We start from the raw sequence: 24,429 nt of genomic DNA on the forward strand, positions 1-24,429 counted from the left end.
GTTTGGGTGCGCGAGGGCCTGCCTCCACCAAGCTCGGGTGGCCAGAAGATCCCTCGGATAACAGGTGGCCGTGCCAGCCCCCTTGGTGATCCTAACCCACTCTGCAACCTTTGACACACCCGATGTTTTGAACCACCAATCCCATCAGCTCTAACCAGTATAGCCAATGGTAAGGGGAGTTGTAGTCCAAAATATCTGGAGAGTCGCAGGTTGCAGACCACTGCCCTAGGGCAAAGCAGAGCATTTTTACACTGGCTAGGATGCAGAATCCAAGAAGATGGACTAACAGCTCACCCCACTGTGTGTGTGTGTGTGGCAATGTAACCAAGACTGCAGCCGTGCAGCCACGATAGCAACAGAAGTCAGTACTAGCAACAGGACTGGCTATTACATTTTCTGGGAGTATGTCTGGCAAAGGGACGAGAAGAGATGATAGTTTACATGGGGTAAAACTAGGAGGAAATAATTAAAATGTCAATGTGGTTAAGGGGAGACATTTCTGCAACTAGTTTGGCTATGTGGAAATTGGCATTGTAATCTTTAAAGGCGGACAGGATGGCAAATTTCAATTAAACCCTTGCACATTTGAAATCACTGTGCTTCCTAGGATTGGCAGTGCACTTCTTTATCACTAGGAATCTACTAACTGGATACAAGCTGTTGTGAATTTGTAAAGCCGGCTCCAGGTCACAGCATGCTGAAAAGTACATTCATTTCTAGTGTCAAAATTGTGATGGATTAAGGATAATGATAGATGGCAAGTTATTACAGGACAAATGGTAAAAACGGTTGGTAAATAATGTAGCAACTGGTAAACAGGAGTAAATTCAAACGACCACAAAAGAAATGGGTGCATGACAAGTGCATGACAAGGAATTAAAAAGGAAAAAGTTGAAAGGTGACAATGTTATGAGGAGTTGCTTCCACATTTGGACTCCTAACCTCTGCATTGTAAATAGTAGATAGAAGCTAGGCCATGATCCAGTCAGCGTCCAGATGAAGATCCCACAATTTTTTTTTTAAATAGGGGGGATTCGGGGGCAGTGTCCCTACACCCACCCAATGTGCCGAAGGCCCATGTGAAAGCCCAGACAAGTTTAGGTGTTCCCAGTTAAAAATTCCCCAGTCACCAATTAGGCGCTGCTTCACTTGGGACCGAAAATCATGATAATACCAATAATGCAGTAAACTCTAGTCTGCGTGCCTGCAAGGTTTTTCCTTCTTTGTAAAGCTGTCCTAGGTACAGCACGGATGAAGTTCCTTAATAAAATAATGCTAATCAGAATAACACAAATGAATCAATAAGCATTCCAAACAAAGATCCATCTGCTAGTACCAGCATGACATCTCCAAACACCGACACCAAGGTTAAATATTTCAACAGAATCCAAATGAAGCAAGCAGGAGCTGAAGGGCCTGCGTCAACATTCAGAACCCTAACAGCCTAAAAAGCTGAACATGAACAGCAGGACATTAAAAAAAAAAAAAAAAAACTGCTCTGCAAAAACATAAGCGCCAGTAAGATAATAAGGAGACAAGCTACAACGCCCATGCATAAAGCAAAAGGTCACCCACGTCTGTGTTAGCCTGTCAGGGTTTAGTTGTGCCAAACTAGCTGACTCACCAAATAATACAATTCAGTGCACAAAAAAGCTACACAACCTCCATTTAAATCGACTGAATATGCACACCCATACATCAAATGTAGATCAAAACCACAACCCTAGACCACGTATACACACCACTTTTATAATTAGGCCCTGGGAAATTGACACTAAGATGCTTAATATAGAGTTACCATCTGTAAGAGCAGAGGCTCACACAAACAAATTAACATTGCAGCAAGCGAAAGAAATGTTAAGCACTTTTTTTGAGGTGCAACTCGCTCGAGGCCTCAGCAGCAAGACAGCAGAGATCAAAACCAAGAGCTCAAAACCAGGAGAATGCATCCAAACAGGAGGAGAAGCTAATCATTAGAATTAAAAAGAAAGGTTTTCAGTAATCTCCTAAAAGTGAGAGTTTCAGAAAAGGTACGAATTCCTATGGGAAGAAAGTTTTACAGAAAAGGGGCAATGAAGTCAAAGCTGGTCCCGCCAAACCGAGTCAATTTAAAAACGGGGTTGTTCCAGTTTATTAGTGTTGCTAGATCTAAGTGAGCAAAGAGTTCTGGAGCATCAGATAATTTCTTTCAGGTAAACTGGCACTCTGTTGTTAAGCCATTTATGCGTAAGAAAGAGAATCTTAAAAGTGATGCAATGTTTTAAAAGGGAGCTAGTGAAGGGATCTGCGAGCCTGAATAACGTGATTCCTTTTCAAGAGATTACACACAGCTCGGATAGCGTTATTCTGGACAATCTGCAGGGTGGCCAAATTGGACTTGGAAGTGCCAGTAAGAAGACTGTTGGCATAGTCCAATTTGGAGTTAACTAGGGCAGTAGCGAGAGCAGCGGTAGGAGCCGACGAAAAAGGTCAAATCTGTCTGATGAGACATGTGGTGTAGGCACAGGATGCCTTAACTTTACTAAGATGTTTTTTCATATCCAAGGACGCATCAAGATACACACCAAGAGTTTTAACCCAGGGGCTAGGTTCAATGGAGATACCCGCAATGTTAAAGGCAGCATATTTGGATGCAGTTTTCCCAGGCGGTGGGGGGTACCAACCAGCATGAGCTCGGTCTTACTCTCATTAATTGCCAGGGAGTTATTAATCATCCAGAGGAACAAGTTACTCTCTTACTGGTAACGTTCTTTCGATGGGATGGTCCAACGACGTATTTCATCTATGATAGTAATCACCACAGTTGTGCTGCTTCGGAAAATCATTCGGCGTCTGCGTCAATGACGTCGATACGCCGTCCTTGAGAACCTCCTCCGAAGGCTGTCGTCACCAGATGTTATAAGTAGGACGCACAACACCCGTAGCCTCAGTTGTAGTTTTTTCCCAGAACGTGTGGCACCAATCTTCTGCCAGTATGAAAATATAAGCCTTGCGGAAACGTAAGCTGCAATCGCATAAGAAATTCTGTAGCAGAGAAGGCAGGGAGGGAGCGATGTGGAATACGTCGTCGGACCATCCCATCGAAAGAACGTTACCAGGTAAGAGAGTAACTTGTTCTTCGAGGGGATTGGATCCTCCGACGTATTCCATATCTATGACAGACTCCCAAAGCAGTACCAACGTAAGGAGGTGGGAAAACTATTTAGAATATAGAAATTTAGAATGCCCAATCAAATTGCAGAGTAAAGGACCTCCTTGCCAAAGGCTAGATCCTGCCCACGGATAGAATCGAGGGAGTAGTGATGTACAAAAGTATGGACCGAAGCCCAGGTGGCAGCATCACAGATGTTACGAATAGGAACACCCCTCTGCAGGGCAGTAGAGGCAGCCATACCCCTCATAGAATGGGCCCGCAAGCCTACCAGAGGGTCCTTACCCGCCAAGCGGTAACATTCAGAAATTGCCAAGATAATCCATCGAGACAAAGTCTGCTTAGCAACAGCTTGTCCCAAACGCCTTCCAGCGTAACCAATAAAGAGTTGATCGTCCACTCTGACCCGGGACATGCGTGAAATGTAGAAACTTAAAGCTCGCCTAGGATCTAACCTATGGAGCCTCTCCTCGTCCTTAACAGGATGCGGAGGAGGATAAAATGCCGGAAGAATAACCTTCTGGCCTAAATGAAATTCCGACACCACCTTCGGAAGAAAGGAATGACGAACTCTAAGGACAACCCTGTCCTTATGAAACACAGTGAAGTGTGGCTTACCTGAAAGTGCCTGTAACTTACTCACTCTGCGAGCGGAAGTGACCGCAACTAAAAATACAGTTTTAAGAGTTAACAGTCTCAAAGGGCAAGAATGTAAAGGCTCAAACAGAGCACCCATTAGAAACTTGAGAACAAGGTTGAAATCCCAACCAGGCATCTGGAAAGGTGACGCAGGGAACACATTATTGAGCCCTTTTAGAAACTGAGAAATTAAAGGAATTTTAAAATAAGAACACTCCTCAGACGAGCGCTTAAATATGGACAGCACCGCCAGGTAACCTTTAACGGTACCCACTTGCAAGCAAGCAAAAAAGACAGAACCACAGGAATGTCACATGAAAAAGGATCCACATTCTTAACCCTGCACCAATCGCAGAACTTTCTCCAACGGCAATGGTACAGGGACTTTGTTGCCGGCCGTCTGGCTGAAAGCAACACCTCCATCACGTCTTCAGGGAGGTCGCAATCCTTTCAGAAGCCAAGCGTGAAGGTTGTGGGATCCGACCTCTGGATGGAGAATCTGACCCCCTCCCGTGAGAGCAGATCGTCTCGGTAGGGATGACGACGTGGAGGGCAGATGGACAAGTCGAGAAGGTCCGGGTACCACGTCCTCCTGGCCCATGCCGGAGCAATGAGGATCATCCGGGAACCAAACCTGCGTAAGCTCTGCAGCACTTGCGGGATGACAGGGACTGGAGGAAACTCGTACAGCAGTGGGAATGACCACTCCACTACGAACGCATCTCCTAAGGCTTCTCTTGGAGGAAATTCCCGCCAGCAGAACCTTTCGGACTTCCGGTTGACACTGGAGACGAAGAGATCCACTTGAGGGGTCCCCCAAAGGGTGAAGATCTCCAGGAGAATCTCCTGAGCCAACTCCCACTCCTGAGAGATCGCGCTCTGCCTGCTCAGAGCGTCCGCCGTCTCGTTTTCTTCTCCGGCCAGATGAACTGCTGAGATCGAAATTTCCTGCTGGATTGCCCAGAACCAGAGCTGCATCGCCTCCCTGCACAGAGGAAGTGACCCGCCCCCCCCTTTTTGTTGAGGTAGTACATGGCCACTGTGTTGTCCGTCAGAATCAGGACATTCTTTCCTCGCACAGTCGGCAAAAAAGCCTTCAGGGCAAGCCTGACGGCCCTCAGCTCCAACAGATTGATATGGAATCTGGACTCCGACGGAGACCAATGACCGCCGACTGTCAGTTCGTCGACATGAGCTCCCCAACCCATGAGGGGCGCGTCCGTCACGATCGTCACCTCTGGCCAGGGCAGCCAAAATGGAGCCCCCTTCATCAGATTGCCTTCCACGGCCCACCACAGAAGGTCCTGGGCGACCGCGGGCGGCACCTGAACGGGGTCAGACATCCTGCCGGAGGACTGAGACCACTGGAGCTTGAGTGCCCATTGCAAAGATCTCATCCGCAACCTGGCCTCTGGCACCAGAAGAATGCAAGATGCCATGAGGCCGCTCAAGGATTCGAACGTAGGGAGACTCTGGGCATGTTGGAACTTTTGTACCATCTGCTGAATGTGATGAGCCCTCACATGGGGAGGAAAACACTGCAGCAGGGACGTGTCGAGCACTGCTCCGATGTACTGGAGCCTCTGAGTTGGCATTAAGTGGGACTTCAAGTTGAGGGAGAAGCCCAGCTTGTGGAGGGAGTGGCAGGTGACGGACAGATGATCCAGGACTTGCTCGGGAGAGCGCGCCCTGATTAACCAATCGTCCAGTTAGGGGTAGACGTGAATCCCCCCTTTCCTGAGATGCGCTGCCACCACTACCATGAGCTTGGTGAAGACCCTTGGGAGAGCGCGCCCTGATCAACCAATCGTCCAGGTAGGGGTAGATGTGAATCCCCCCTTTCCTGAGATGCGCTGCCACCACTACCATGAGCTTGGTGAAGACCCTCGGGCGGAGGTCAATCCGAACGGCAGGACCCGAAACTGAAAGTCCGAATCCCCAACCGCGAACCTCAGGTACTTCTTGTGCTTTGGATGGATCAGCACATGAAAATAAGCGTCCTTGAGGTCGAGAGACACCAACCAGTCCTGAAGTTGAAGGGCCTGGAGGACTTGAGAAAGAGTCACCATCTTGAACTTGTCCTTCCTGAGGAGTTTGTTCAAACCGCGCAAGTCCATGATGGGTCTCAATCCCCCGTCTTTCTTCGAAATCAAAAAATAAGGGGGGGGGAATACCATCCCTTGTTCCTCTCCGCTACAGGCACCAGTTCAATGGCCCCTTTCTCCAGCAGGGCTTGAATTTCCTGCGCAAGGAGCAGATCCGGACTCTTCAAAGAGAGATTCCCTAGTGGATGGTCGTGAGGCCTCTCACCGAAAGGAAAGACAGTAACCGTGGGCTATGATCTCCAGAACCCACACATCTGAAGTAATGGCACGCCATTCTACAAGATGCTGCGCCAGCCTTCCCCCAACCGGCGAACCATGGGACATGGCCTCATGACTGAGCTGAAGCGGCTGCGGCGTTGCCTGAGGGCAAAGAGGCAACTGCCTGAGCGGCCTTGGTACCTCGAGTACCTTATTTTGCACCTCTGGCACTCCTACGGTGGTCCCTTTGACCCCTTTGACTAGCAGCTCCTCTCGCTTTACTAAAGGACGAGTAATAACGAAAGGAACCTCCCCTCCATTGCTGTCCCCTAGGATGAAAAGGCGGAGGTTAGCGAACTGCAGCGCTCAACGACTTCGCTGCAGCTTTTGAGGTCTGCAACCTCTCAACGCTCTCGTCAGCCTTGCTGCCAAAAAGATGTACACCATCAAAGGGCATGTTGAGGAGCCGGGCTTGCACATCAGGAGCAAACCCCGACTTCCGCAACCACGCAAACCTGCGTATTACGGTGCTCGCCACCATGGACCGGCTGACGCAATCTGCCATGTCCAGACCCGACTGAACGGCCTCACACATGGCATCCTTGCCATCCTGTATCATAGCAAGAAAACCATCCCGTTCGTCCCCTTCAGGAATATGTTCAGCTGCTAAGGAAACAGTTCCACAGAGTGTGCGTGAAACGTGACAAGGCACATACGGAATTGGCTGCCTGAAGAGCTATACCCCCCTGAAGATAACACTTTCTTCGCCCAACCATCAAAACGCTTGTCGTCTCTATCAGGAGGGATGGTAGGATACGACGCCTGCTTTGCTGGGGCCGTCGCCGCCTGCACCACCAAACTCTCCGGAGTGGGGTGTGTGGTCAAGTAGCAGGGGTCGCTACTGGCTGGGCGGTATTTTCGCGGCAAAGACTTGCCCACTGCCAGGAGACTCTCCGGAGCAGTCCAAGCCGCCGCCACTCTCCTTTGCAGAGCCATATGGAACGGCAGTACCGGGTCAGTTGATGGACCTTGGTCGAGGATATCCGTCAGGTCATCCTGCAGAAAATCCCCTGGTGGAGCATACCACCCAAGTACTCTGTGACCCTCGACACAAGGCGGTGGTACGAGGACTCGGCATGGGTGCCAGGCTCAGGCCTACAGAACTCCACCTCTGGAGAGATGTCCAGACCACTGGCGTTGTGCAGCGACTCACGCAGGTCTTCCATCTGGCTATGTCCAGAGAGAATCTCGTCTGGTACCGTATCAGGGACCATCCCATCTTCAGAACCCTCATCCACCTCAGAAATATAATCAAGATGGTGGAAAGTGGGGGGCACAGAATGGGGGACAAAGACATGTTTGGCCTTGGCCAGAGCCTTTCTGTGGGGGTTCCACCGTGCCACGGGGTACCTCTGACAAAACAGCCTCGAAAGGCGTCGAGTGAAGTGGCGTCGACGTCGAGCACGGCGCCAACAGCATCGACGGCTTTGACACAGGCCTCGAGGGCGGAGCCCCGAGAGTGTCTTTCGACAGCCTGGGCGCCGATGGCGTCGACGACTTCCTCGGAGGCGGAGCCTCGAGAATCCCTCGATGACCTCGGCGCCACAGGCGTCGACGTATTCTTTGAAGACTTCACAGGTGCACATGGTCTCGAGGGCGTTGAGGACCGGGACCTGGAACGGCCATGACTAGAACGATCTCCTTGTCCGGGAGGGACCTTTCCCGCGGATCGTGCCGCCCCCCCGAGCCCGAAGGCCCACTCGGAGGTGCGGACGGACCGGTGCCCTGCGAGTCAAGAATCGCCAACATTTTCTTACCGAAGGAAGCCCATTCCTCCGAAGTTGCATGCTTGGTGGGATAAGCAACCCACCGACGGGCGGAGTCCTCGAACGAGGAAGGCGACTGATGACGGCGAGTGGCGGGACCCACTCCGGGACCGAGACCTACAACGACAATGCAGAGAGTTGCCCCTTGAATCGTCCGTCGAAAGCCCAGTGGACCTCGACTTCCGGGGCTTGGACACCTTACCGACCGACAGCTTCTTCTTACGCTCCCTCAAGGCCTTGGACATAAGCGACTGGCAGTTGTGCGAGTCGGTCACCGACATCTTGGACCTGCAGTCCCCACACTTCTTGAAGCCCAGACGCGGGGTGGAAGAAGAGGAAGACATCCCGATAAACTTCACAACAAACAGGTTTGAAGAACCGAGAGAACAGAAACTCCAAAGAGTTGAGGCGCGCCGAGATCTCCGAAGCGAACACGTTCGCGGAAAAGATTGAACTGAGGCTACGGGCGTCCTACTTATAACATGTCCTTGAGGACGGCGTATCGACGTCATCGACGCAGGACGCAGACTCGGAAAAAATTTCCGAAGCAGCACAGCTCTGGTGATTACCGTCATAGATATGGAATACATCGGAGGACCCAATCCCCTCGAAATGGCAATTTTAATTGCCCTATTCAATGAAATCACAGCTCATCCTGCATTCCTCTTTTGCCCTGTAGCCTCTCTGTCGCCCTTTCTCTGTTCACTGAAAATTCTAAGGTGCTAATGGAGAGAGAGTGCAGCTGTAATTATCTTGTCCACTCTTGAGAGGGCCAAAACACTGTGTGGGGGTGCTAGGCAAAACAAAGTGCTTTCTTTTTCAAATATATGAAAACCACAATTAATTGGGAAGATACTTTCATTAAGCCAACTATATCCTGTTTGCCAGATATCAGTATGTGTATTTTTTTCTTTTTAAAGGAGAGTCCTGCAATTACATTCCTAAACATGTTTGCTACATGCATCATTACAATATTGCTACAGTAAAACACTGCAATGTCTCCATGCGTTTCCGTAAAGTTTAGTTCAGGGTACCAAAATCTCATTGTGTCAACTATATTTCATTTAGTAGAGGAAGATGCATCATGTTGATGAGTGAATGCTTTTGAAAATGTACATGATCACATGGCCAAATGCTTTTGATAGCAGACCTACTTCTGTGACCGGCTGGTTGAATACACCTGTGCAAATGGTGCTCAACCCATGAACAGATTGAAAACTCATTGACATTCTTTCTGATCACCCTGTCGCTTTGTACCAGCTACCCTGAAAGGGACATGTTCACAATCTATAATATTCCACCGAGTTTGCCCAGTTCTCTGCACGCTACGCCATCCATTCTGTTTAATCTCTTTCTTTCCTCTTACATAATGGATAGACAATGCTTTCCAGGTGTTTACTAAAAGTACTGATCAATACCTCCATCCAGTCTGTATATCTACAGGTTTACTGCAATACCACACACTGTAGTTAGTCTCTAAATTACTTTGCTATATGATTAGGATTGCATGGTATATTCATGCCCGTCAGAGAGAGCTGGCCAATCCGGAGGCCAGGAATACAAGTGGAATATGCAAGTAGCTGCCCACATTTCATGACGGCCTGCTGCGCCTCTAACCAGTCTGCATCCTATCGTTGGTGGTGGTACACCAGGTCGAATCTCCACTGAACTGCCCCACATTGAACGCCCCTACCCACTCACCTGTGCACCTTCTTGCTAACCTCAATGTCCTGGAAATAATTATTTCCAACTGCAGACATGTGTAATTTCTTTTTAAGGAAGCATGGATTGGGCACAGCCTGGTACCCTTAAAAAGCAAACCGAAAAGGTATCAGCATGCGCGATGGCAGCTTTGAGTGCTAATAGTGATAAATACAACTTTCATGGATACTGTGAGAAACCGAACAGTGTTCTCCCACCTACTCCCTCAGGATCCTCCATTGAGGGGTCATGGGAAGAGCCATTGCTCTTGGCTCGAGACCCTGGGGGTGGAAAATCAAGGGAGGATCACCCGAGTGGAGGGTCATGGGGGATTGGGAGAAGAATATCTACTGGCGAGACATGGTATTAACCTTTTCCCATTATACATCAAAACCCTCTCCCTCAGCTTTTATGGGATACGCCATGGCATATTCGTGCAAAATAGATGTGTAATGCTTTTGGAATAACCAAACGTTCTTCAGAAGACTGTCACAACTTATTGTGAAGAGAATATCCTGCCTTTCCTCACGTATTCTTTTGTGTACTGTGATGAATCCTGTGATCTCGTCACTTCTCCCCGAGGGGGAGCCCCTTCCCATGAGGCCAGGTTGGTGAGGCTGCTACCCTGAAAGTCCCCCTCAAGGTGGTACTCGGGGGAGGATATCATGTGAAGAGAGCGCCTCTCTGTGGACAGTGGAGAACATCTCAGGAGACAGCGGTATTCCCACCTCCACCCATGCCCTATACACCCCTACAGTCCATCGACCCCTCTTCCAACCCAGACTCCCGTAGAGAAAATGGACCCATTTAACATCTGTGAGACTAACCTAACCAAAAGTACTAAGACTAAAAAGATCATTGATAGCCCTGAGTGTTTGCATGACCCAAGTACTGGGACGATGTGGCCCATAGGAGGAATAAGGACTGACACGACCGCCGCTACTGCAGGTGTGGACGCTGCATCACCATGGAGCCTGCATAACAAAAAGGAAACCGAAGAAGAACTTTGCGTCTTCCACCTGTGACAAACCCGGAAGTTTCGAATTGCGTCCAGAGAAGAACCAGGCAGAGCGGTGGACGCAGGCTAACATCCATAGAAGTCCTGCAGAGGCCAAGCAGGAAGTAATCTCCCCAACAGTCCTGAAGGACAGTGGTGTGGCGAGGCAGTAAGAAGCAGAACGCAGACCCGATCTGTCGACAAACCAAGGGAGAAGAAATGCTGGTGCTGCCGCAAGGATGCCCAATCCCAGGAAGAACTGGAGAGCTATCACATCCAAACGGCAAGTACAGGAAGGTTCAGTAGGCCGAGTAGGGAGACGGGGCAGGCGGCAAAGTGGTCCTGCATCCGAGGAACGCTTCCACTGCACAGTGGCCTAACAAAATCCACTGACCACCAGAGAGCGGGAGACACAGGGGTTGGGGACCCACATCAAGGAGTGAGGCATCTTCCTCGTACAAGTGCTTGGCGAGAGTGTGAGCCAAGAGAGCTGAACCGAAAAGCGAGAGAAACAAGGGTCTGGGACACAAACCAAGAAGCGGGACACATTCCCAAGGGTGTCACTTGGGAGGTGGGGTGAACCAAGTGGACCAAACAGAGAAACCGGGGTCAGGGGACCCTTCTAACATTTGAGAACTGTGTATTTGAAGCTACGGAGATGTGGACCAGGGGAAGGGAGTCATTCCCCCTGGTGATGTGAACTGTGAGAGAAGACCAGGAGAAGGGAGCCATTCTCCTGGCAACCAAGATCATGGGAAGGGAGTCATTCCCCCCAATTGTGTTGAACTGTTAGAAACCAGGCAGGGTGTCTGCCAAGAAGAACCGTTTGGAACTTTTTTGTGTTGACCTGGGGAAGGAAGCCATTCCCCCAGGAAAGAGCCAATACATGCAAACAAACTTCTACTCTCAGTCCAGAAAGAAAAGATTAATTCTTCTAGACCAAGACCACCTACTTTGGGCGTCAACACAAGTTGGGCGGTATCCTGGCGGTAAATCCACCGGGATAAAACCCAACGCAAATAGTGTTACCGAAACTCGGTCTGGCGCTATTAGAGCTGGCTCCCGAGTTGCGGCAAGGCTGTAAATTCCCATTTTATTCAGAGTCCATAGGACTCTTTAGGGCATTTTTGGCACATTTACTGCAGTGCAAACTTGCGCTGCTGTAAATGCGCCGAAAATGGGCAAAAAGCCAGTGAAGTTACCTCCAGCTCAAAGCTGGAGGTGAATCTCCCAACTTTCCGCAAACACTCGGGATTGGACGGACCGGTGATGTGGCGGTAATAGCGCTACCACCACATTTTTACTGCTCCATCCCACACCCCGATGAGGCCCTTTGTCTTTAGTTTAGTATTAAATGTAAGGGACAGAAGTAGGATTTTTGACACAGGACGGTGGACTTTTGATTTGCACGGACATTCTAACAAAGAAAGAGGGGGGGGATTTGCCCCATGAGCAGAAAAGGAGGGGACAAAAGACCAAAATAACACCGTAGATCCCTTACTGCTATGTATCAAAATCAACATGATTAAATTGTTCAAAAAAGTACCAAACTCTGGTATCATGCATTTTTATGAAATTCTCTGAAAACAAAAAGGGCAAATTTCTGGAAAGTTATTTGAAATGTTTATTATTTAGACAAAGAAAATCCTGATGAGCATAAAGGTTGTAATAACAAAGAAGTATAACAGAAATTGTTAAAACACTCACAGTTGTAATTCACAATTTTGTTTAAAGAACAGAAAACAATCAATTATTCTTTTTTTGAGAAGCAGAAAAAAATATTTTTTAAAATAGGTTCTTCTTTGTTGTAAAGTCACAAAGAAGAAATAAAAAAGGAATGGAGTACTAGTGGAGAGAAGATATATGGACGGTTCTTAAGGTAAAAAGTTCTTCCTTCTCTACACAGAACAACCGTATCCTCTCAAACTCTAACTCCAATATTCCTAATGACAGGTCATTCTGACAGTCATTAGTCTTTTAGCTGAGGTATGGAAACTCCTCTTACGAGTTAAGGAAAATTAGGTTTTCTCTTTTTTTTCCTCAAACATTCAAAGTTTATAGGAACCACTATGTCAGCCGTGTGTCAGTCTCCTCCTTCTGCACCCTTACAGTATTCAGTGCTTTCTCTTGGAACGCTGTCAATTGCTCAAGCTTTTTCGTATCCGTCAATTGCTCAAGTGTTTTGATATGGCAGTTTTTCTGAGTGCACTGGTCATTGAAACATTTTTTCCCTGCCAGTGTATAAAGGAAACGGGTAGTCTCTCTTGCTGTTTGATCAACCAGCACATTCCTTTTGCTGATGTCATCTTGTTAGGGTTGGATGTGCTGCGCATTTCACGACCGCCATTTCTTTTGGGAGTCATATAATGCCAATAGTACATGTTCTGCATTTTTAATTGGGTTTACTGCTATAGTTTAATAGTGCTGCTCCTTACACAAAACAACTGTAGTCTTGTAATATGCCAAAAGTGTAGCAAGAGTCTGTATAAATATTGACTCGCTTGCCCGCCGCTAAAGTGCACGGCCCAGTTCACTCTGCCAACTCTGCAATTTGAGCTGTATTCACCCCCTCTAGTTGTTTACTGCCTACTGCTTCAACATGGTGGTGCACACTGCACTCTGATTTCATTTGACTCCTTTCAATTCTCACACAACAGATTTACCAATTGAGTTTCCGGCATTTTTGTTTGCGGCTTATTGAGAATACTCATGATGAAAATACAATGGTGTTACTTTCGATCTGTCGGGCAGAGTAGTAAATATACAGGATTTAACAGAGAAGAGCGTGTAAGGATTAGGTTTGCCGAATTAAGCATTATTATTTCATGTTTGGTCAGACGTGATGTGGATAAATGCTGAGTTTGTTTTAAGCAGTGGGGCAGTCGCCTAGTGGGGCACCGACAATACAAAGGTGGATCCCAGCGCTATCCTTTTTGTTAAACCTGTACAGCCAACAAAGCAGCTGTTAATGAACGGAGGCATGGTGGCAACCCTGATGCTATTGATTCTAGTGCTGTGCTATATAGTATGCAATCAGGCATTGTTGGTCTTTGAGTTATCGCACTACACTATATTATCAAGTAACTCGAAATACTAGTGCAAAAATGAAAACGTAGTATATAAAACACAACATGTCAAATGTTAAGGATACACTTTGTAATCTTCTGTGGGGTACAGCAAACCCAAGTAGAGTTCTCGTTGATCAACAAGGGCTTTCCCCATGGCAGAGATCTTTTCATCCACAACGTCAAGGGAAGTGTGCACCGTATAGTGGAATTTCAACTCATTCTCGATTGGAATGCTTCGAATATAAAGAGGATAGTTCTGAAAAAGAAGAAATGTAAGACATTGAACCAAGAACAGAACTTTCACTGTCTAAATATGCATATGAATATAAACGTTCAACAGTGGATTTCATTGGCTCAGGGAATAGAAGCCCACCAGAGGACTGGTGTGCAAATATCATCTGCAGATGTAAATTCACTTTGCCACTTTAACAGGGATATACATATCAAGCTACTAACCAGGCATTAAAAGTAACTCACCCCCCACAATTCCCCAAATACACACAGCACACCATTTCTGTTATCACAACTTGCCAATAGATAGCAGCAGGGACATTTTGAGCCGGACTTCAAGAACAAGAAAATACTATGTACAACCCGCAAAAACCACTTGCGTGCAATTGTTCAATGTCCATTTCAGGGATGGTTTTATTGTACCACATGCCATGTAAACTTGCATAATAAGCACTAATTTCTCTCCCGCCCATGCACTCTGAATAGGGTTATTATATACATCAGGTAACCCTTGATTTTTCTCTTTTCCTTTCATAGTGACTTCAGACAAGCCGTCCTGACCTGCTTTGGATTTCCACAGGACGTCCGCAGCCTTACGACACCAGCCACACCTATTCTTTTTCTTGTTTTTTTTCCATGGTTCGCAGCCTCGAAAGAGGGAGTTATGCACTATTGGTCCCTATTTGGAGGGGCTTGTCTACTGTTATTGGAGGGCTACTGCCGCATGTTCTGTGACCTGTTATGAACTTGGGCTAAGCCTTCTGGGAAACTGAGTTCCTTACCTTCAGTGACCGTTTATTATGGACTGGAAGTTAATTTCTTCAAGTTTAATGTTATTTCATGAAAATATTTTTTCCTGCACCCTTGTTCTGTATAGAAAACATCATTTTGGTTGCATTAAAACTTTCTGCTGAGCCTTTTCTCTTTCAATTAATAAGGAAAGAGAAGCATAATGCTCGCCGCCGTGTCTTTAATAGAATTAAGACTTTCTAAAAAGTTAATCTGGAAAATCTTTATAGTAAATTAAGGTATCAACAAAATATTGATGGTGCAGTGAAGTAAAAAAACAAACAAAAAAAATATATAAAAATAACAAAAAGAAAAAGGAGGAGGAATGTAGGAGGTCATCCGGGACGCAGGAAGCTCACTAGGCTAAAAAGATTTGAAATGTTGTGCTGGCCAAGACAGCATTCTTGCGAAACAGTATTTGTTGAATAAATGGCTGGAAGTGACAAATCTACCCAGTTCCTTACTACCATATGACAAAATAGTAGGAACTGAAGTAACACTAAGAAATGGCAAAATAATACCAACTAGTGCAATGTGCACCGCAATCATAAAAGAAGACCACCAAGGACACTTGGAGAGGTCCGACTAAGAGAAAGTAGTATTTTGGTGGCTAGAAACTGAAATGAAAATTGAGGAAAACACAGGTTTGATTCTTAGAATCACAGCAAACACTGTCTACTTACAAAGCAAGTGGCCTTTCTTAATAGTGTCCCGAGAATGTATAGGAAAAAGGTCAGAAAGGATGTAATCAGTGCGACAAGGCAGGTAACCTAGCCTTGTCAAGAGGGGGTAAGGGCCTCTCTCAGTCAGGGGTGGGAGTCTTAACAGGGAGAAAAATCAGAACTAGCCCTACCCATGAGGTGAAAGTTTGGAGGCACCTACGCCTTAAAACCTTCCCTTTGTGCCTGCATAAAAACTATTTTGGTTTTAATGGCCAACTAAACCATCAGTCCCACAGCACAGCAATGGGGTCATCTGTGGCCGCGTCGGCAGCAAACTCATTTGCTGAAAGTTTTGAACAGAAAGTAATCTATAGCCCCACAAATCCCTATTTTTCGAAATTGGGGTTGTGGCGTTGATATTCTGATTGTGTGAAATGGTTCCACCTCTTTGTTCAGTGAATTCATGGAGTGGATTAATTGCTAAAATCAGTATCTCAAGTTTACTTCCACACAGAGTAACACGGCAATCAACTTCCTAGATATCACAATTTGGGTTGACACTGGTTAGCTCGACGCAAGAGATTTTCAAGTCTGAAGCAAAATCCCTAAATTCTACATTAAAAGCCAGGCAATATCCGAAGAAAATAATTAGACTAGCACTAAAAAAGGTCCATGAACAACAATCGTGAGGCACTTTTAGAATATCCTGACAGAACCAAGGAGAAGAAAAGTTTAGTTTTTGTCAGCACTTATACTCCCCTGGTCAATCAAGTCATTAAGACTATTAGAAAGAATTGTCATGTCTTGACCGGTGGAGAATGTCCACTAGAACCTCCATTGTGTGCTTTTAAAAGAGGGCCTAATTTAAAAGATCTCCTCAGGAAAAAAATGACATCTCTAGAGGCACTCCGCCGCAAGGGAGTGTCACCAAGATGTGGGGCCTGCCGAAAATGTTAGGACACGCACCTTGCGGTCATTGCGTGAATTGCAATCTAACAAGGAGAACCACCCAAGTGGACCCAGGCTTAGGTAAACTGTGGTTACAGATGACGTTTACCAATTGCAATACTAGTAACGTGGCATATGCAATATAGTGCCCTTGCAAGAAATTGCATATAGGCATGACAAAACGTAAAAATAAGGGGAGAATTTCAGAGCACAAAAGCGGTTTAAAAACAAGGTGTCCACAGCCCCAATGGAACATGGAATGGATGACTTCAGATGGACAGTGTTGTTACACATTTCACCATCTCATGCCGGCGAGTCTGCAATTGAAATATTACAGGCGAAAGAACTATGGTTGATTTTTCTGTGCAACTCAGCGGTGACAGGGCTGAATGAGGCTGTTGATTGGAACAGCCTGGTATGAAACCCGAGTCCTGTGCAACCCTGAGTTACTACTCTATATCGATTGGCTTTATTTTGGTGCGAACTAGCTAAAGAACTTGCGGTCCAAAGGTTCTGTTTCCCGCAGAACGCATGTTAATTCCATCTAAGTGGCATGTCCAATTATAAGGTAGTTATCGAGCGACAGGTGCACTAGTGCTAGGCTTAATTTGGAAACCAGTCGGTCCGTAATCGTCTACACTGGGCAACTCCAACATCGACAGAAATGAGGAGCTTACTTACTGATGTATCCAGTTGGGGCTTTGTTGGCCCAATATCGACTACAAATTGCACTTACAGCATTAATATAAATGAGTAACTTACCTAATGGTGTCCGTAGCCAAATTTTTGCTACTGCATTACGCTTAATGAGGCACGATGGGATGCACCAATTCCTTTTTGGAGTTATTAATCTCGCCTTTCTGAACACCTAATGATTGCGAGTGGTGCGATACACGCCTCTAACCACAACCAGCTGTTCAAGACCAATCGTCATTATAAGCACCCCGGTTACGATACGCCAGAGGATCAGGTGACTGACAACGTGACCACGACAGGCGGAAGTGACGCATTACTTGAGACACTGTTCGAGTAAGTATGGAATTTTTACCCCACTAGTATGTTTCTCCAACTCACTTCCATCTCCCTGTAATATGTCTTCATCTCCCTCTTTGACGGTGCTTTCCCCCGCCCGCCCCATTGGAGAGCGGGGGTTGCCAAGCGTTTTTGCAAGAGAAGGAATAATGATTACATCTTTTTCTTGCACGAAGGTTCGAACTCAGCGTGGAAACAAACAGCGTTTTCCACAGCAAATACCGACAGAGCGATTACAGCTCTGATACAGAGAGACGCCACTACATTGCAGCAGGAGCGACCCGTTTACTACGGCATATTGTAGGTCCACGTATGCCCCCAAATTGTGGGTAAATCCAGTTTTTTAACCTCCACTGGAATAAGTCTAAGTCACGAATAACAGGTTTTGTAATAACACTGTGTCTAGCGAGAGGAATGATGTAGGTGGCCGTAGCGACCTTATTTAGTATACGAGATACCAGCGACATTCTACAGGACTACAATTACTTTCCCAGACTATAAGTGCTAGATTACTCTGTAGCTGTCAACGGGACAGAATAACGGGTTTGTGATTACGTATATCACAGTTAGCGCAAGTCAGTGATGTTACATTCAAAGTAGGACATTATGACGTCCGTTGCTATTTTTAAGTATTCAAGTTTGTAACAATATATCCTGTTTGATATAGGACCTAGAAAATAAGGGAAGTCCCTTGTTTGTTTTTTGGATTAGAACTCGAGTGGTACGGTTGACGCTAATAGGTGCGTTTGTGTCTACAGATCACAAGTCTATTTGGAAGACGTGTCTACATTTCCGTCGAAGGTGTTAGCAACAAATACCATCGCGGTGAGCCAACAGTAGGAGATTTATGGCTCCTTCATGTTTAGGCGTTTCCAATAGTGAACAGCGTAATTAATTGTTGTTTTTTCATGCCGTTTCCCTCAAGGTTTATGAAGATCACCACAGAGAAAAGTGTTTAAGAGTGTGAAGACCTGTTGTCGATAAATTATTTTTTCTCTTTTGAAGAAGATCTTACATTTTTTTTATTGTTGAAAACGAACGAAAACATTTGGATGTTTTGCGGTGTTGTACAGTTGCCAACATTTCTCAATGAATTATCGTGTTAAATAGAACCTCATGTTTCTATACATGAGGATTCGTTTATTGAGGACATTAGATGTTTTAGGAGAGTAACCAGAAAGCCAGGGACTGTCTTTTGTATTCGACAGAAGTGTTTATTACTACACAGGGTCTCTGGTAGTTTTAGATAGTAAGTGGGAGAGTGAATTATCCATTGAAGGGTTCTTAGAATTGTTTTTTAAAGGGATAGTAAATTAAAATCTCCATTTATAGATTCAACTGCACTTTGAGATAAAAAGCAAAAACACGAAAGAAATCTTGTTTTATGGCAGAAATTAATCTGCAATGTGTTTTAAATTGTATGACATTTGTATTTTTTATATTGATATAATAAAATGTTGTAATTAATTGATCTAGCGTGTATAGCGAGATTGTTATACGTGCTGAAACTGCATAAAGGGCTGGGTTTTCATTTCCTTAAGGGGCAACAGCATGGAGGCAACGAGATTCTTAAGTTTAGAAGCTGTCACATGCCAGTCAGTGGGTACGAATCTCGGGGCCGTTTAAATTTTCCCCAGAGTCTTTCTTTGGTTTTTCAAAGGCAGGTAACCTAGCCTTGTCAAGAGGGGGTAAGGGCCCCTCTCAGTTTGGGGTGGGAGTCTTAACAGGGAGAAAAATCAGAACTAGCCGTACCCATGAGGTGAAGGTTTGGAGGGACCTACGCCTTAAACCTTCCCTTTGTGCCTGCATAAAAACTAGCCTGTGTCTCACACCATACTTCAAAACCACTGTGCTTCCTAGTTGTTTCACTCTGCAGCCCTCAAGAACTGAGAGAGAAATCATGAACATCTAACTGTGGGACAGAGACCCAGAAATAATACAACCACCACAGCTGGGAAGTCCGAGAATCGTGACTCACACCAGATTAGGCAATTGCAAGCAACCCAAACAGGATAAAGACAGCCAGGTCAAGGCCGCCAGCCTATACAGCATTCAGAAGAACAATGCAGAGCTACCCACACGCACCGGCTCCTATTCACCTATACGGACTGACCCCAATAAACCACCAAAGACAAAGAAGTGGAAAAGGATCCGCACCCTCCCCAACAAACTTACCAGTGGGCTCCATAAAACAGCGTCGCAAAACACACACATGAACAATGAACTTTCAACACCATCGTTGGCCAAAGTGGTCAGTGCTTGCCCACTTTTAAAGACTTCCTTATGCACATACACATCCTGGGAGGGAAAGCGGTCCAATGCCAGGAAGATGGGGGAAGTAAAAAAAGGAGGTAACTGGGAAGTGAGAGTTGGGGAAAGGAGAAGGAAAAGGAAAAGGGAGTGTGGCAACCTCCACTGGAGAAGGTGAGGTATTGGTTTAGTGGGTGCAAGGAGACTGTGGCATGAGTGTGTGTGCACAGGTGGTTAGGAAGGGTAGGTGAAGGAGTGTTTGTGAAGTGTCTGGCTACAGAATGTAGTAGTAGATGTGGTTGGGGAGTGGAGTAACGGTTTGGAGGAGGAGTAGAGAGACTTCGGAAGGAACAGAGAAAGAAGCAAATATAAAGGAGGGTGGAATTGAGACAAAGTGCAGTGAAGAAGGGAAAGGAGAGCGGAAGGGAACGACTCTTAGCCGGTGTCTGCAAGGCACTTCCCAACAATTCCGGCATAACACCAAAATCTGAATAGAGTAGTCACAGCCAGAAGTCCCAGAGGGAGTTGAGAGACATTCTAGTAGAGAGACACTCGTAGATCTGGGTGTACGGGTGCCCGAGTCGCGTAGGGAATCCCAAGGAAGGGAGAGAAAGAGAGAGGGAACCCTAGGGCCCACACGCTCAAATTCTTGAACTATGCCATTTGACAACTGGAGCACATTCCAATAGGGTAGTAGGGCTAGTAAATACTTTAATTGTATGTATTCATGTATAGAGAAAGAGATGGTGATTCACAAAAACACATAAAAAAAAAAAGGTACAAACAATATCGAGGGCAATCCCACGAGCTCGAGCCCTGCAACCGAGTTGTGCAAAGGAGAATGGACTACCTGATATTAGTGGTGAAACATTGTGACTGTATGACAAACAACATATGGGGCACATGTATCGCATCTCATATCCCGAGCAGCTGCCCTGCAGTGGCAGCTGGGCAGGTTCAAAGGTCACACGTGCACTTCTGAACACAGCTGCTAGAACCCAAAGTTGGATTGAACAAAGGTGGATTTGCGTTGCATGCACCTCTGGTTCAAAATGTCAAAATTGATAGATGTCTGGTGGCACTTATTAAAAACAAAATATAAGCCATGTCTGATTTGTACACAGTGGCTTCTGGGATTACATAAATATACAGTCACAAGCATTTGATGTCATTTTATTGTCAGCTTGCTGACCAGGGACAGGGCCTGGTGTGTCTAAGCGATATGGGCTTGGTGTACCTAAAACAACCCACTCATTGGCCCCTCTGGGATGGATTGTCACCGCCTTCAAGGACAAGAACACTCCCTGGCAACTGGTACTTCCACAGACAGTCCTGTTAATGAAACGGGCCACCACACACACCAGCATAATAATTACTAGAGTCCTATTAATGTAGGCAGAGCAAGTTGATGGAGTATCGCAGGAGAGACCTTCAGTCCACAGAAGGGTCTCACCATCTTTGGTTTTGCCAAGGCTCCAAAAAGACCCTGTCCCCATCCCCACATCCTGCTGAGAAAGCACTCTCGGTAGGACATCAGAAGGCAAAGAATGTATTAATGCAGCTTGCATTGGACGTTTAACAGGCTTGCTGTCGACCAATATGCTGTCGCATTTTTCATTTATAATGAGGGTGTGTTGGGGGGTTGGAACGGTCCTCTTACTGTATTCTTCAATGGACAGCGCTTGAAGAAGAATTCATTGGAACTTACTTGGTGTACAGTGTACTCAGAAGTCCTTTGCCAGAAAGGCGAAGAAAGGAGCTACATGGAAGACGAAAGCTCTTCTCCCTAACCATTCCAAAAGCCCATTTGGGGTGGCCAGCTGTAAGTACAAGGCCTATAGAAACTGGTACCCAGGATCCTGCTAACTGTGGGGACAGAACCATGCTAGCGCGCTCTACAAACCTTTCTCATTGGGAAGGACAGAAGAAAGGGCTAACCTCTACCCCTCTCCCCCACCCACCAACCCCCACTGCCAAGATCTTAGATTGGTTCTCCCGCCAACCAAGTAACCAAGTGTCTGGTCTGGGCTGAGACAGTATCTTAAGAAGAAACCTGTTAGAGTAGAGGGCAGTGTGGTGCGCAGGAAAACACTGAGGAGTTGTGTTGAGCAATACATGAGACCAGGGTTTGGGAAGAGATACCTTTTCTTTTTTTGCTAAACGAAATCCGTTTCGGGGAATGGGTCAGCCCCATTCCAAGGTGGTGAAAGCTCATCAAGATTTGATAGAAAACCAGCTATGGGGGTAGAAAGGAATTTTCAAAAGAATTCTAAACTGCCTTTCATCCAAGACAGACAAAGAAGGGTGTAGTTTTATGAGTTTAAGCAACCATGAGAAAATAAAAGAAGAAAGATAGATTATGGAGATGAACAGAAGATTTGGCAACATAGAAAAGCTGCAGCAGGGGAGCTGGGGGAACTTGGCGGAAACTGGCAAGCATGTGAAGTTGTGAATGAAAGGTGGGCAAAGGCCCAATACTCAAATGAAAAACAATCGGAACATATGAGAGTGTTAAAACATTGGCAAGGTCCTGGCAGGAGAGTATACCAGTCAATTTGAATGCAAGTCTGGGACTGTAAGAAACCAGAAGGTGTCTAACCCACTAATCCCCGGGGATCTTTCATCCAGGTGGCCAGGACCTGGCCATCCCTTTTGGATCCAGTTCCTGGGGGTGGATCAGTGCGGGAGGATCACCTGGGTGAGGGGTCTTCAGGGAGTGGAAGTGGGACACTGAAGGGTGAGACGCGGTATCCCCTTCCCTGTAACACCTTTACTCTATCCTACCAAGTAGGATACCTAGGAACTTTACCCCACCCCCTCGCTTTTGCAACACAAACACTTTTACACGGAAAACAGACTAACACCAGAGTAGTATACCCGACGTGTCCCAACACAATGGTCAAGCAAGGTCAGGCAATTACTGACCATCACACACACCCGACGGAGCATGAACACACACTGATCGAGGCAAACCACACGAGGAAACAGCAGTTCCGAGATTGCAGTTTATCGAGAGAAGAAAGACGGTAACAGAAGAGGGTCGTAAGGAGGGAAGTTCCCTTGACCTTTTTTTCGACAAGGAACCATTACTTTCATGAAACCTCGAGAATATAAAGCGTGAGATCAGGAAACCTGCATTGTGTGTCGGAGGTACCCAGGGCCCTCCCATGTCAATATTCAAGGCAGGAAGAAGGGCCAGCTGCCGTGGCACTGTCCTTGGCTCCAAGAACAAAGCAGCGTCAGTGAAATTAACATAGCTGATGAGTCGGGGAGACCGATACAAGGCGGTCTTTGTTGAAGCCAACGTTGCAAGCGGCAACATTGTATGGCGAGCGCTGGAACAAACATTGTTAAAATGGGTGTGATAAAAGACACAGGTAAAGTTGAGATGCTGAGGAGTGATTGAACTTTAAAACCAAGACATGATACCTTGGACAGAGTGGTCCGGCGCGACTTGAGTGCTCAACCGTAAGTCTCTGTAAGGCATCAAGCTTAGAAGTGGCAAAAGTGAAAGTAAAGATTTATAAAGAATTGTCAAAGTGGTCCTGCAACGGGTGAAGCGAAATCCTGTGCACAGTCGAAAGTCTCCAATGTGGATACAGTAAAGAGAGGGTGTTAAAAACTAGATAAACCGGTCTGAGCCTGGCAGAGGGAGACTGGCTGAAGGTTTTGGGTTAGAGTTGGTCTGAGCTGGGTGGAGGGGGGCACACAGGGTGAACAGTGAAGTACCTGAGAAATTGGATATGTGAAAATCATGAGAACATTGTGTCAGAGAGGCAGAGAGAGAAAGAGAAAGAGAAAGAGAAAGAGGGAGAGGGGGAGGGGGAGGGGGAGGGGGAGGGGGAGGGAGAGAGGGAGGGAGAGAGGGAGAGGGAGAGGGAGAGGGAGAGGGAGAGAGGTGTACCCATGCATCTTTATGGCTTGGGATCACTGTTGGTTTAGTAGTGTGGGGCTGAGAAGACACTTAGCCACTATCATCCTTGTACTCCTGTAGGGCAGTAGCAATTGTGTCACAGGCATAACAAACGTGGAAAAGCAGAAATAGGCAGGGGGCATACAAGGGTCATCACTGTATGTACAATAATAGCAATGGAGAAAGGTACAAGGGCGGGCCAGGGGAAACTGTGTGCAAGGATAATAAGGGGGCCGCTGACAGAGAATGGGACAGAGCATGAGGGCTGTCTTGAATGCATGGATGTTAGTGCCAAATTTGTTTTTACAGTTTAGGGAGTTCTAGTGCTGGGGGTGGTGGAAGGCGGAAAGAGCAGAATTGAGAAGATGGACTAGGGGTGCGGGGGAGGGGGAAGGGATGGTGAGTTTCAGAAAGGTGCCGGAGTGAAAGTATTTCAATGTATTTATATATAGGAACTATGCTCTTTTGACCACAAAAGAACATGCAACAGATAAGAAAGCAGATTTGACAGGAAGCAGTGAGCTCCTTACAATAGGGTGAATGTGAGGGACATTCTGACCAGGTTGTGGAGGGGAGTAAATGGAACAGTCACCGGGGACAATACATAAGTGGACACACATAGATTTAGGACAGCCAACATTGGACATTTTTAAGTGCAGCTAGGTGGGTACGGTCAACTTTTCTTGGGATGTGACCATGATGGATGAAGTGCTAGAGTGGAGGCAGGGGAATTGAGGGACAGAGGCAGGTTAGATGCAAGGATAAAATGTTAGCTATCAGGCAGATGAGAGGTAGGTTAAAAGAGTAATTCGGAGGCAAGGAGGTCAACTAGTGTGGTTTTGAAAAAAATCAGTGTGCACTTCGGATGTCCGGGGGTATCCATTGATATTTTGGAATAGAAAATATCGAGAACCATTTT

At 46.4% G+C, this 24,429-nt stretch overlaps 1 protein-coding gene across 1 annotated transcript in view; it reads right to left on the bottom strand.

The window, feature by feature from the left end:
* Positions 1-24,429, bottom strand: part of TRAPPC2L (trafficking protein particle complex subunit 2L) — a 166,673-nt gene that overhangs the window by 69,991 nt on the left and 72,253 nt on the right. The window contains exon 2 of the mRNA XM_069635745.1: positions 13,769-13,941. Within this exon, the coding sequence (XP_069491846.1) occupies positions 13,769-13,941 (173 nt within the window). The remainder of the gene's footprint in view (positions 1-13,768; positions 13,942-24,429) is intronic.

Source organism: Ambystoma mexicanum, chromosome 1q, assembly GCF_040938575.1.
Source record: "Ambystoma mexicanum isolate Mex_15411 chromosome 1q, UKY_AmexF1_1, whole genome shotgun sequence".
Classification (NCBI taxonomy): Eukaryota; Metazoa; Chordata; class Amphibia; order Caudata; family Ambystomatidae; genus Ambystoma; species Ambystoma mexicanum.